This window comes from Hirundo rustica, chromosome 2, assembly GCF_015227805.2.
Source record: "Hirundo rustica isolate bHirRus1 chromosome 2, bHirRus1.pri.v3, whole genome shotgun sequence".
In the NCBI taxonomy this organism is placed as follows: Eukaryota; Metazoa; Chordata; class Aves; order Passeriformes; family Hirundinidae; genus Hirundo; species Hirundo rustica.
The window spans coordinates 47190670-47204523 of NC_053451.1; the positions used below are offsets into that span (position 1 = coordinate 47190670).

Here is a 13854-nt window from a genome sequence, read left to right on the forward strand (position 1 = left end):
ATACTCTGATTTCATCCATGTTCACCGCCGTGAAATTGTCTTAATTACAACGATGCTAAGAGATGCTCAGAGCAGAGACCAGCTGTGTATGCCATCATCAGCCTGGATCGAGCCGGGGACCGCGACATTCACCGTAGCCAAGGCCCCGGGCAGGGACCTAGCGCTGGTCGCGGCGGCTATTGATAGCGGGCCCCGTGCCCTGCCCAGGAACTACACCTCCCGGCATACAACGCGGCCCGGCCTCCCTCCGCCTGCACTACACCTCCCGGCGTGCGGCTGCGCTCGCAAGGCACGCCGGGACGGCCCCTTCCACGTGGTGCGCTGCCCGCGGCCGGGGAGGTGCCCGCGGTTTGCGACGTCCGTTTGCGGCAGCGCGCGTGGGCGCGGCCCCGAGAGCCCGCTCGGGGACCGGCGGCGGTGCCGCTCCTGGCGTGGGGCGAAGGCAGGGAGGGAGGGAGCGCCGGGGGTTGGGGCTCGGAGCGAAGGGAGCAGCCCCGCCGCTGGATGTTCCGCGGGGCGGCGCGGGGGCCTCCTCCTTCTCCTCCTCCTGCTGCTGCTGCTACCGCCGCCCGGTGTGTGCGGCGGGGCGGGGCGCGGCTGCCGGGGGCGGCGGCGGCGGGTCGCGGCGGGCGCCCAAGATGGACTATGACTTCAAGGTGAAGCTGACCGGGGAGCGCGAGCGGGTGGAGGACCTCTTCGAGTACGAGGGCTGCAAGGTGGGCAGGGGCACCTACGGGCACGTCTACAAAGCCAAGCGCAAGGACGGGTGAGTGAGCGAGCGAGCGGCGCGGCTCCCCGCGGGACCCCCGGCCCGCCCGCGCCCTCCTTCCCCCGGCCGCCTTCTGCTACAGGCTCGTGTGTCCGTCCCCCGCCTTTCCCCGCGTTAATGCCGCCCTTTCTCCGGCCCTGCCTGATCCCCGCCCGGTGAGCCCCGCGTTAGCCCGGCCGGCTGGCGCCTGCTTCCCCCTGGGTCGCTGCGAGCGTCCGCAGCCACTCAGCGCTGTGCCGGAGCCGCGTTTCGCTACGGGTGTGCTTGGAGAAACAAATTTTGTTCCCGAGGAAAACCGTTCCCTTAATGGATTCTCGTTGTGAGTGAATCAGTGGGCGCTTATACCGTTCAGCCTGACCATCGGCTTCATAGAACGGGGTTTTTTGTTGTTGTTTGGTGTGGTTTTTTAACAATGGCTTTTTTTAATATGATTTATTACTTGTAGTCACCATTTTGGGTCGTCTTGCTGGCTGCTTCAGAAGGCAAAGTCTGCTCGTGCTTTTGGGGCTTTAGAATGCTTTGAACCCCCTTTTGTGTATGACCAGTTCTTGGTATAGAACTGAGTAAATTAATTTCTTGGCATAAACATTTTAAAGAAAGATATAATGAGACTGTCACTTAGGTTTCCCCCGTCCGTGACATGGCATCACTTGCTGAACAGCGGAACAATAGGAAGTAGGGAGCAGTAGAAACGGGAGAGGCACGGGTTGTTCCTGTAGCAGGTCCTAAATTTTGAATTGCATCTACTCTTTCTCTTAAAGTCTCACCGCGGTGGTGCTCTGTATGCTGTCATTCAAATAAGCTGCATTTTAAAAGTCTGGCTATTATTTTTACATTGAATAAATAAACTTTTAAAGCAGGCAGTGGTCAGTCATGGCCAAAAAACGATCTGGTTGTGTTTGCATAAGCTCTTGATTCGAGAAGGGAATGCTCTGGCTATTACCTAAAGAACAGTTGTAATGAAAATGGTTGCAACTTGTCTTGTCTCTGTGTTAATGATGCTGATATTAATTGCAGCACTGTTATTTCAGCCTTAATATTGTTTGATGGTAGGAGTTGGGTAACTGCTTTTTTTGCACAACTTTTATATTTGGATCCTTCCAGCTGTTAGTAGGAAAAATTCTTATCCTGCCCGAATTGTTTCTATTCTGGGAGGGCAAGAAAAAAAGAAAGATAGTCGTAAGAGCGATAAGCTGTTGCATCAAGTCTCCTTATATGCAGGTACCAATGCTGCTGATACAGCCAGCCCTGGTTTCTGTGCCCATACAGAGATCTGTAATATGAAAAATAAGTTGAGGTACTGAAAGATACGACTACATTTCTAATGTTTATGTCAAGCAGCTTTGCAGCTCTTCAGCATCTTGGACTGCAGCAATGTGTAGGGAATTCAGCATGTCATACCGCTGAAGCATTTTTGGTGAAATTGTCGTTTTGCTTGATGCTGTTTGGGAGAGAGTATTTAAAAATGCTGGTGGTAGTGCCATTTTGAGAAATTTCAGGGGAAAAAATAGAGTTGTTTGCTTTAAAAATGGATAGTTGCTCAAAGGTGGTTTTACGGTATGATGTATATATTTTTAAATCTTCGCTCTCGTTGGTGAGTGGGAAAGCAAGGTATGGTATTTGATTAAAGTTTGGGGGAAAAGAAGAGATAAGCAATGCATATCGTCTCCTTGTTTCTTTGCTTTGTTGTTCATTTAATGCCTTGTTTCCCATCCCTTTCTGTAATACTTCCCATTTGCCTTTCTGATTTCTGAAAACTTGTAAATATTCTGTGTAACTGCCTTTGGACAGTCACTAAAATACGTAAAATAGAAGCATCCATAGATGCTTTTGTAACTTGTAGTATATTTGTACATATGTTATCTTAAATTGCAAGGGTGGAATTAGGATTGAAGGTTTCGTTTACATCCCTTTATCCAGAGGGACTCAGTTAAATTAAAGAAGCAAATAATAACATTTAGTAATAACGTTTAGTGTTCCTGAAGCTGTGGTAATAGAGGGATGGGTGTTAGGTCTTGTGGTGGGGAGTACCTGCAACGGAGTTTGGTATTTGTATATTAGCATATGCGTATATTCAAAAAATACTCTTGCATTGTTATGGTATTCCCCAAATGGTAAGTAGTGATGGATCAATCATTCTTTTTAGTTGTTTCTAGTATCTATACAGCTCAAACCTTCTTTTTTTGTATTTCCCTTGAGCTTATAAGCATTCTTTAAACTTTGTTACTTGATTCTAATTCTTAATTTAAATAGCACAAATCTTCTAAGATATGCAGGGTAATTTTTAGGGTACTTTTAAGAGTGGGCTGCAGGACTGCAAATATTTTCTTAACAATATTGATTCAGCTTTTTCTTAAATAACGTTTTCTACAATGGATGACTAAAAGATAGAAGGATCACAAAAAAGAAATAAATTCTAGTAATTCAGTTTGTGCAAATGTGTCTTCTAAGGCCCTTGGTGATAAAAAACCCCATTCAAGAATACTAGGAGCAGTGTCTGTAGTACAATTTTTTTTGTTTTACTGCTTTACAGGTTTTACAGCTGCCTCTGAGGTGCAGTAAGGCAATTGAAAACTAGATAGCACCTGTGTATCCTAGCCCTAGGAAGTTAATTGCATCATTGGAACTACACAGGAATGTTTTAGAGGACAGTCTTTCAGGAATGTCGATGGAGTGAGAATCCTTCTAATGGAGGGGAGATGTCCTGTAGTATGTGTGCTGGTAACCAGATGGGGGTGTAACCGGGGTTTCTTTCATGTCTTGCTCCAAGAAAAAAGCCCGTCCAGCCCTGCAGTGCCCTTTGCCACAAGGTGAGGCTTGGGGTCTCTACTGGTCCATCTCAGAGGATCACCAGGTACAGCTCCCTAGAGGTTTGTCACATATTAACTGCTAAACTTGACCCAAACTGAACACCAGATCAGCTGAGTTACAATGTCAGGCATCATAATTGAGCTCAACCTGGTGCACTGCCTGCAGCAAAATGGTATTCTGAAGTTTTTATTTTAATCTCTTTTATTTTAAGTTTGTGGTCTGTCTATGTGGTTGAATCTTCCTGACTTTTTATTGCATGGTGGTGTCTTTCATCAGTGCAGTACCTGCAGTGGGCTCGAAAACCTGCTTAGAACAGAGTCTGTGAATTGATGGGGTTTATTTTTATAGCAGAAGGGTGTACAAAGAAGCATTTGACTCTAATGGGGTATATTTTTATAGCAGAAAGGTGTACAAGAAGGCATTTGACTCTAATGGCATACACTGGGAAGGGAACACAGGCATGTTGAGCATCAGTCTTCAGATAAGGGAACTGTTGCTCATCTCTAGTGTTTGTAGGACAGTTCACTTTTTTTAAAAAAATTTTGTCCAGAAAATGTCAGTTATTTCCTGCATAAAAGTTGCCTTATGTGCCTCAGGAACACTGCTCAACCCAGCTATTAAACTGACCTATTTGACTTATGCTGGACTTGGAAAATACACCAGCAGATTTGTTTGGTGAACTGACGTGCAGATCTGTTGTTTTTTACTCTTTTTTCTATGCAGCTCACTAGGAGCTGAGGGCCAGTACCTGGCAGACTGAGATGGCAGGACACTGGGGTCTCCTGTGCAAGCCTGAATGCCCAGCTTGTGTGCAGCACACAAGGTACAGCCCCTCCTGGGGGACTGGCGCCATGTGCTGAGCACATGGTAATGTCAAAGTGATGTGCCCAGGTTTACTGGGATTGGTCTTCCACTGCTTTCTTTGCTCTCCTCTCCCTTTTTATGATACAGCTATAGTCAGAAATCTGAGAGAAGCCTATTCTGTGGAGTAAGGCTGACTGTTTCAGTGGCAATTTGGAGTGTTTCCAGATAATTTTTCCTGTTTATTGGATGTGGCTTAGATGACCATAAGAAACTATTGAGTGTCTCTGTCGGGGACTATCTAACTTTTTAATTACAACAGCAAAAAAATTACATGATTGAGGGTCTTGAACTGTAGAAATGTCCCCCGGTACTTTATTGAAAACTTTGCTAATCTGTTGGAAAGAGACTTGATTGGTGAGACTGAAACCAACACTAAGCAAACTATTACTCTCCTAGTTGTCGGGAACTGTGAGAAGTGATGTTGGTCCCAAACGCAAGTGGAATTGGAATTTTTTTTTGTTTTTGTAATTTCAGCTCTTTACTTAGGAGTATTGCTGTAGGTGGGAGAACAGATTGTTTAATTTGAACCTACTGACACATTTTAAGTGGCATGATGAAAATACATCTTGCATGCTTCAAGCAGTCAAATCTGATCTACTTTTTTCCCCCCTTGAGGGTCTGTATGAGTTGTAAAAGAAGCACAATGGTGGAAATCTGGTAGATGTTCAGTAAGTTATTGGGTTGCATAATCTCTATAAGACGCATCATAGTTTCTACCTGCCAGTTAAAAAGATACTGCAATAATTTTGATTCTCTCTCACAAACTCTGGTATAAAGAGAAACTGAAGAGATGAGGAGTATTTGTCTTGGAAAATAGAGAAGGCAGAACTGTTTAAGCTAGATAAAATAAGGAATGGATTGAGTAATGTGCAAGATTCTTGTGCTGTTCTTGTTTCACAGCGTTTGAAGATGGATGACCTGGAATGCTTTTGGAAAACATAAAGAAAATGTTTTAATGCAGTGTAGATAAACTGCATAGCCTATTGTCAAAGGGAAAAGATAAGAGCATAGTATCTGTTGTGTAATGTTGTCAAAAACAGCCACTTCTGCCTGTTGTAACTGTAGAAGTTAAGCTGCTCACTTAGAGATCAGGCCAAGCTCTGTAATGCATGCAGAGGAGCCTGCTTTTGTTTACTTCAGGAATTCTGAGTTTTGGTGGTTTTTTGATTTTTTTTTTTTTTTTTTTTTAAACACTAAACCACTTTCTGGTCCTTCATAAGGTGGTTAACAGATTAGTTCCAGTCTGTCTGTGTTTGTGGATGTGTATTGATTGAGTTACATCAGAAGTAATCACTTTGCCAAGGTCTATATCAAACTGATGTTTAGTGAGAGGTACATAGAGTTTGGGAGTGCCACAAGTAGAGGTAATGAGTCAAAATTTTTCTTTATGAGAAGTGGAACAATAGGGCTGGGCTTGGAGCTTTTGGATTGGTTCTGTATGGAGCCTTTACAGGAGTTATGTCATGAGCGTCATGCTATTAGTTTTCACTATAAATTTCCAGACAACTCTTGTCTTCTCAGTGGTGATTTTGTTGGGTTTTTTTTTTGGCTGAATGTTTGTGTGTTGGTTTCAACTGTTTTGACCTGAAGCAGTTGGTGGAGATTGCAGGCAGATGGTGAGAGCCGCAGAGCTGGCATGCAAGCCTTTGGCTTCTGACTCCTGTCAACAACGGTGTGGAATTTCTAAATGCCACAAACTTTATTTATGTATGTAATATGTGGTATTATCTTCTTAAACTATATGCCCTGAGTCTCTTTTGGATCCTTCACCACAGTAGTTACAAAGTTCCTAATTAAACTATATCTGCATAATGAGGCAGGCATGCCATATTGCATAAAGTTTATGCTCTTACATTTTTCTGGTAAACCACTCTTTTAACTGTCTTCCGTCTTCTTCCTCCCCTTCTCACCCAATTACATGGCTCCAGGCTTTGTAGGTTTTTAAGGTCATGTGGTTGAGAGTGTCCTGTTGTGGTCTTTGGACCTTATTTGGTGTGATCTTTTGTTATCTTGTCACAGATGTCTTGATTTATTTTCATACCCTGCAGCAAAGGTGAGTTAGTGTTTCATTCCTGCCTGAAGCCTTTGACAAGTAGAAAGAAGAGGCTATGAAAGTAGCGTTGCGAAACAACAAAGGAAAACACCAAAGGTCTCCGTGTAGTTTGATTCTGGACTTAGAAATTACAATAACATATGTAAATAGTGCAGGCATGGACTGCTGTATGCAATTTCCCATTAGTGAATAGGGGATACTTTTTGAGGGTGCTGATTATACACCTGAGCATGTTATCAGAGAGCACTGCTTTTGGCCAAATGACAGTGAGGTAGTATGCTCACTCTAGATTTTGCATGTTCTTTGATTTTTCTGTTTTAAAAGTATTTTCAAAGGCTTTGTATCTTTTGGTTGTTAAAAATAACTAAGCACAAAACAGTGGCAATGCCATTTATTACCATTGGACTCTGAAGAGCTGTAATTTGCCAACTGTTGTACCAGAAACTGAAAAATTTCTTGATTCTTACAAATAACTTACCTTTAGTGTGGTTGAAGGTAGAGGGGCCTGGATTTGTGTATGGCAAGGTTGTACTCCAGCAGTGTGCAGAAACAACCAACCTGCCAATGTATTTCACAGGACGCATAAATTACAGATATGTCCATTTTGCCATTAAAAGGTGATTGTCATGCCACTGTATCAAGCTGGTTCTAAAAATCTGGCTCTTTATTGAGTTCTACTGACTTCTAAGCCGTTCACTGGTGCACCTGAAGTAGTCATAGAAGCAGATAATTCTGAATAGCCAGTTAATACAGAGGTGCTCCTGACTTTTCACCAGAATAATATTCCATGGACAAGTATCAGGACAATGAAAATTGACATGAATTGTAAAGGTCTGGGTAGCAGCACCTTCTAACAAAATATTGATTTGTTTCTGTTATTTTTTTGTTCACCTATCAACTGTCTTTGGAACAGTATTCTTTCTCCTATGGATCCTTATCTGTGTGGAGTTGTGAGTATGTGGAGTGGAGACTGGGGAGCTGTGTTTAGATGAACTGAGGATGTGAGGCAGCGCACAGGCTGCTTGTGGACTGTGTCTTCCCACTTCTGCTGTGGTTAATACTGTCATGTGCAGCTCTGGTTCCAGAAGGCTGTAGTGGCATTTCATTTTCTTTTTTTTAGATTTAAACATAAAATTTGTTTAGCGAGAATAGGAAAGTAAGGTCATGAGTGTTGATCCTAACAACTGGCAAACCAGTATCTTTTTTTAGCAGAAATCATGGGCTCCAGCCCCCAAAAGGAGATACTTCATGCATCTCTCAGAATCTCCTTTGTTTTGTCCTGGCCAAGAGTGCTATCTTTGGTCTATGCCATTTGCCTGGTGTGCTATTTTTTTTTTTTCTCCTAGAGTAAAATGTTTGCTATATTTTTGCCATACAGCCTGTTTTTGAAGGTTGCCTCTGGCTCTTAGTTCCAGAGGATAAGCCTTTAATTTTGAAGTGTGATATTAATCTGAATTTTCTACAAGAGTCTGTAATAGGAGTGATAGGTAGACTTCGCTGGTTTCCTTTCATGGCTGCCTTGGAAGCATCAAAAATGTGATCATTATTTGTTGCAGTGGTGCTGTTACAGAGTACTGCTGATTAGGGGTGGGTGAAGTGAGGATCATAAGTAATTGCGTGGTTTGGTAGTGTCTTCTTGGGAAGTATAAAAAAATCATTAATTTTTTTTTTTTTTTAATGGCATTGGTTACAGACAGACATTTGAAGTTTCCCAAATAGTTATTTTCCTTCTAGACTTCTACATACATAAGAAAACTCTCTATTTATGATAGGCTCTTTTAGGTTAAGATGTGTGTTTGGTACTCTGAAAAAAAACGCATTGTGACTGAAGGGGAGATGAACCTGGAGCTAAACTGGTCTTTGGGTGAAGGTGAAAGAGGAGATGGAGAGGCTCTCCAGGGTTCAGGAACTCAGAGCTTGGGCATTGTACCTCTGCATGGGAGAGCATCTTGTACAGCTAGTGGACTGTGACAGTATTGTATTAACAAACGGTCTGAAGACAGGAAGAAAAATGGAGTTGCAACTTCCCTGGGTCTGATCAGTGACCGTTGTGGAGTTGCACTGGGTTTCTGGTCTCAGAGGATGGGTAGGGTGGGAGAGGTGAGTCCGGGCTCTGGGGTCTCTCGGCCCAGGATGACAAATAACTGCAGCTCTGGTTTCCTGTACTAAGTTTTTAGAATTTGTATAGAAATTATGGAAAACCCCCTAGACTACTTGGTCTAGAAAGAGCCCCTTACATTTGAAGTCTGAAATCAGGAATAAAATGGTAGAAGTAAGGAAGAATTTAATTTTGTAATTTTGTGCATTTGAAGAAAAGTACTTTGAAAACAAAAGTTCAGGTGGATAAGGAAGTGATAAGTACTCAGTGGGAAGATAGTTGGCAGTGCAGTAGCCGTTCTTCAGTCAGCAGGTTGAAAGGAGATTTTGAGAAAGTGTTTCCTCATATGTGATGATTTTCTTTTTCTGCAGGATTTAAAATAAATAAATAAAACAGAAGAAAATGGGGTGGCGTCTCCCTTGCATTGGGGGATGAGTGTGGTGAGGTTTTAACACCTTTCATGCTTCTGCAGAATGCTTACTGGCCTTTGCAGATTCTAAAAGAATAATGTGAAGCAGATGAATATCCAGATGTATTTCCTAACATTTTTGCTGATGTTTAAGCAAAACTGTTTGTGGTCTCTGCATGTGATAATGGTTCTGTGGAAAATACAGCTTTCAAGTACTTCTTCAAATCCATCAGGACATCCTTTAACCATAAGAAAAAATTACTGATTTTATAGCTACACATACTAATAACCTCTGTGTTTCTAAAACTGCTAAAACCCCAAAGAATTCTGTGTCTTTACGGAGTCCCTCCATTAAGATACCTGAGGTTCTAGCTGCTTTTGAAATACTGGAAAATTGATGATGGAGTTGGCAGCCTTGCTGTCTTAAATTCACACAGGCTGTGCTAGTTCTGGTTGTAGCTTTTATCTTGCACAGTATATATGTGATGGCATTTATGAAACCTGATTTATTTGTTCTCCTCCCCAAGGAGGAGGTTGTATGCTTTATTGTGGAATTATCCACGAACTAAATGCGAGTTCAGATTGGAAGCATACTTGCAGCTAGGGTTGCCTTCTAGGGTGAGGTGAGTAATCTGTTGTACAGAGGTGATAATCTGCGTGTCTTCTGCCTGTCTGTTGCCATGAAGAATCTTAGATTTGTTCAGCTCAAGTTATTTGAGGTTAAAATATTTTGGTTTTTTGGATGTTTCTTGGGGGAAGAGGAACTTCCAGATCTTAAACATTTGAATACAACAAGAGGGCCTGTGCAGAAGGGAAGCATTCAGAATTGTCATTTTGAATCTGAGTGAGAATATGAAGATTATGTTTAATCACTATGTAACTGGCTCTCTTTCTTTTATGCTTGTTTAAAATATTAACAAAGCCAGCAGTTTTGTAATACTATAAAATACTCAGTTCTGGATCGTGCCTTTATGTACATGATGCTAATCAGTTCATCCTCTCTTAATTTAAGGCTTGGAATTGTTCTTTAAGGTTCAAAACAGCTAAAACGTATCTAGGCTTGTTCCAGTAAAGTAATGGAGCTGAGGCGGGAGCGTCGAGATACTTTGCTGCTAAATAAAAGGCTTGCTTTTCTTTGTTAGCCTTCTCCTGTAAAGCAGTCTCGAGCTTAGAATAGAGAAGCCTGTGTTGTGTGAGTGGATGGGAATAAAGTTTCAGTTTCAGGCTTCCTCCCACCAGTGCTGTGGCTCTCCTGCTCCTCTCCCCCCCCACCGTCCCCCATTTTTTCTTTGTGAGGTTGGCAAGCAATGCTGCGTGTTACTGCTACGTGCGGGCTGATAACCATTCAGGAGGGTTTTGTGTTCTGGCTGCCTAGCCTGCTGTTCTCTCTTGTCTCCTCCGAGGCTCAACAAATGGTTTCTGAGACCTTGTCAAGACCCATAATAGCACATGCGGGATTACAGCCCTAGCTTTATTCATAGTAACAATTTTTTGTTAGGCTACTTGTGAATGGATTGCTAACTTCTGTGTGTTGAGGCTTCCCGTTTGAGATATAGCTGCTTGAATTTGGAAATCGCTAGATGATCTTAAGGGTCCCTTCCGACACCAACCGTTCTATGATTTTATGAATAAATGTACTGAATTTTATACAGAAGCGTATGAAGTCCTTAGTAGCTTATATAGGAAAGGTACTGGATAGACCATTTAATGTTCTACTTTTCTTTTTTTAATGGAGAATTCTACTGATGTTGCCCTATTGCATATTTTTTTTGCATATCCTAGTTAAACACTGACTTAATTGTAGGAATTTGGATGCCAAAAAGTGCTTGTAAAATCGTATGTGATACTCAAGCAGAAAGATACTACTGTTCAGAAAACAGTTTCTATTCAACAGCATCTTAACAACCTTGAGTGTTAAGTGGTAATATGGCAAAGCATATTGTGCAGGCAGTTTAGAATTTGCAGGAAAAGAACTGCATAAGCCATGATTAAAGCTGCAGATACTTTTTGAAGGACAAAATGTTCAAGAGAACATAATGATTTTTCTCAACTGCGGATGCTAGTCTAAACATCAAAAATTAAAATTATCCTTGAAAAAAATGGGCGTTTTTGAACAGACAAGAACACAACTAAAGGTCACTGAAACAATCTGCCTGTTTTTCTGGGAAAGCTCCGCTGTGTGCTTGTAACACCTTGCATACAAGATGTTGACATTTGAATAAAGGACACTTGAGAGTTGCTCTAAAAATGAAGACTCAATTCATTACTGTCTGTGTGAAAAAAGTGCATCTGAGAACTTGAAATACGAAAGGATCTGAATTGTGGCAAACTCTTGATTCCGCTTTGTGTTTCTGGCCAAGATACATTTTCTGTGAGAGGCGTAGCCCTGCCCTCTGAGTGGGGAGCCCAAACTGCAGATGTGCTTCCAATTATGGTTTGCATTCAGATAGCTGGATAATCCCGCAATGAAGCCTCGGAAAGTCAGGTTTTATCAACTGTGTTTTCTCACAGAACTTCTGTGCAAGGTATGGAGCTTAATCAAAGCAACTGGAGCAAGCTTTATCTGGGGGGACTTGAAGACAGCAAGGCAGCAATCTTGTCCCTGACTGTAATTTGAATTTTATCTAACTTTTTGTACTCGAACAGCCTGGCTTTCAAAATCTCTCATTTCTTTTTGGGTGAACATCAATCCTATTTAAGGAGGGTTGAACAAAGCAACCCCTCACGAGGAAATGTGCCAACGGTGCCATTCACTGTTATGTTAGTTCCATTTTATAAAAGCCCAACTGGAAGCTTGTGTGACTCTGCCAGATGAGTGTCAGATTCCAAAAGACGTTTAAAAAAGACCAGCTACTGCAACATGGAAAGCTCTGTGGGCAGAATGTAAGGGCGGGGGAACAGTATCATTAGGACTGCATTTACATCTGCTTGACTTGTTTGCCTGTGCTGTGTTGGATCAGCGAGCCGACATAGCAGAGAATACAGCAATGAACGGCTTGTTAGCCTCATTTAATTGAGGTGGGTGCTTTTGGTCAGGGAGGAATGCCAAGACAAAACTTCATGGTAGCGAGTAGTTACTTAGTGAAACAGATAGTCAGGGCATGTGCAGAGAGGGAATCAACTTGGGACCTGGCCTAGGGTGGGGTGGAAGAGTAGATTCACGCCCATACTGCTGAGGGCTGCCTGTGACAAACATGGCTTGTTCTTTGCTCCTGGTGGATGCCAAATCTAGACAGGGTTAAAAAAACCCCCAAAAACCTGTGCTTTAACTGAAGTACCACTTCAGTTAAAAAAAAAAAATGTATGAAGGGTGGTGATGGGAGGAGGTGGCCTCTCAAAGCTAGAAGAGAGCCAAGCCGGTGAAATGTGGCGAACTGCCTGGGAACAGTTCTTGAAGCTTTGCTGGGCTCTCAGTGAGCGAGGGTGAGTAGGTACTCTAAACCCATCAATTACAGGAACGGGGCATATTGAAACAGTAGAATAAAGGAAACCCTTGGGAGTGAGGATATATTCTTTGAAAAATTAAGTCTGCTGTGAAGGATGAATAAAGAAATAGGAGCTAAGTGAATGTAGACATTATGAAAGAACTTAAAGGATTGGCAGTGAAGACAGTGATTGAGGGATCTGTCTCAAACTTAGGTATTCATGAAGCGAAGAGCAGTCAGTTGTCAAGATGAGAGATCTTTGCACATCAGAAGGATCAAATTTCTAACCAGAAAGTGTAACCCTGTGCTTTAAATTGTCCCAGCTATGAAAGACTGGAGAGGGGCAGTGTGAGATCAGTTTTTAAAAAGACTTTCTGGAAAAGTGGAAACTACGAATCGGTAAGGTGAACCAAAAGCAGAGATAGTAGACCCGTGAAAGGTGCTGAGATGAAGAGAAAACAGTCTTACAAAACACATTCAGCACTTCATAAGTCCATTAAAATCTGTCAGTGGAGTTAATATATAGGCTAAAGACAATGCAGTTGATGTAATCTTAACTATGTTTCCAAAAGGCATTCTGTTAAGTTTCCTACCAGAGACTAAAGCTGAATTTAGGGATTGTCCTTCTCTGGATGGAGAAGTTAGAGATGTGAAATTATGCTGCGAGGTCATTAGTGGTATCTCTTAGGAATCTGTGCTGCTCAGAAGTTTTGTTCAGAAATCACTTGTCATAAATAATTGGGGAGAAGCTTTGCTGATGAGTCTTACTTGAGATAGTGAAGGCAAGGATTGATTGTGTGGCCTTTACCCTGGATATCACATTCTTCCAATAAAACATTGTACTTGATGTGGAGCTGTTTGTTTGGGAAAATGGTTCTTTCTTTTCACACAGACAAGTTTATTATTGTTTAAGAAAACAATTGCAGAGTTTATAATGACACTTATGTGAAAGTGCCAGTTCAATGCAGGCAATTACTAAAAACCAGAGAGAATCACAGAACTTATTAGCAATGGAGTGGAGCGCAAAGCACAGTGCCATTGTTGCTGTAAGTCTTATTTTCAGTATTGTACGGGTTTTTAATTCCTTAATCACAGAACCAGCAACAACACTCAGGAATGTGGAGCAGTGTTTGTATGAAAACTTCAGTCATTCCCATGGACAAGGACTCTTCTGTCTGTGGGAGTAAGGGACAGGCAAAGTCTCTAAAATCTTGAGTGTCATTGAGAAGATAAGAAACAGTTGTTCAGTGACTGCACACATTTCTGAAAGAGAAATCCATTAAGGGCAAATAAATAAGCAAATAAAATCTGTGGACTTGTAGCTCCTGCAGTAGTAAGTTTGGGACTATTAGGCAAAGTTGTGTTTCTAAAGACTTATGGGAGGTTTTTTTAAGCAAAAATTATGTTGATTCTTCAATGTAAACC

General features: G+C 42.1%; 1 protein-coding gene across 3 annotated transcripts in view; it reads left to right on the forward strand.

Annotated features, from left to right (window-relative positions):
* The first annotated feature begins 615 nt into the window (after positions 1–615).
* The window catches only part of CDK8 (cyclin dependent kinase 8), a 74200-nt gene continuing 60961 nt past the window's right edge, over positions 616–13854 (forward strand). For all 3 annotated transcript variants that reach the window (XM_040055855.1, XM_040055856.2, XM_040055857.2), the window contains exon 1: positions 616–766. In XM_040055855.1, coding sequence (XP_039911789.1) covers positions 639–766 — 128 coding nt within the window. In that variant the 5' untranslated portion in view covers positions 616–638. The remainder of the gene's footprint in view (positions 767–13854) is intronic.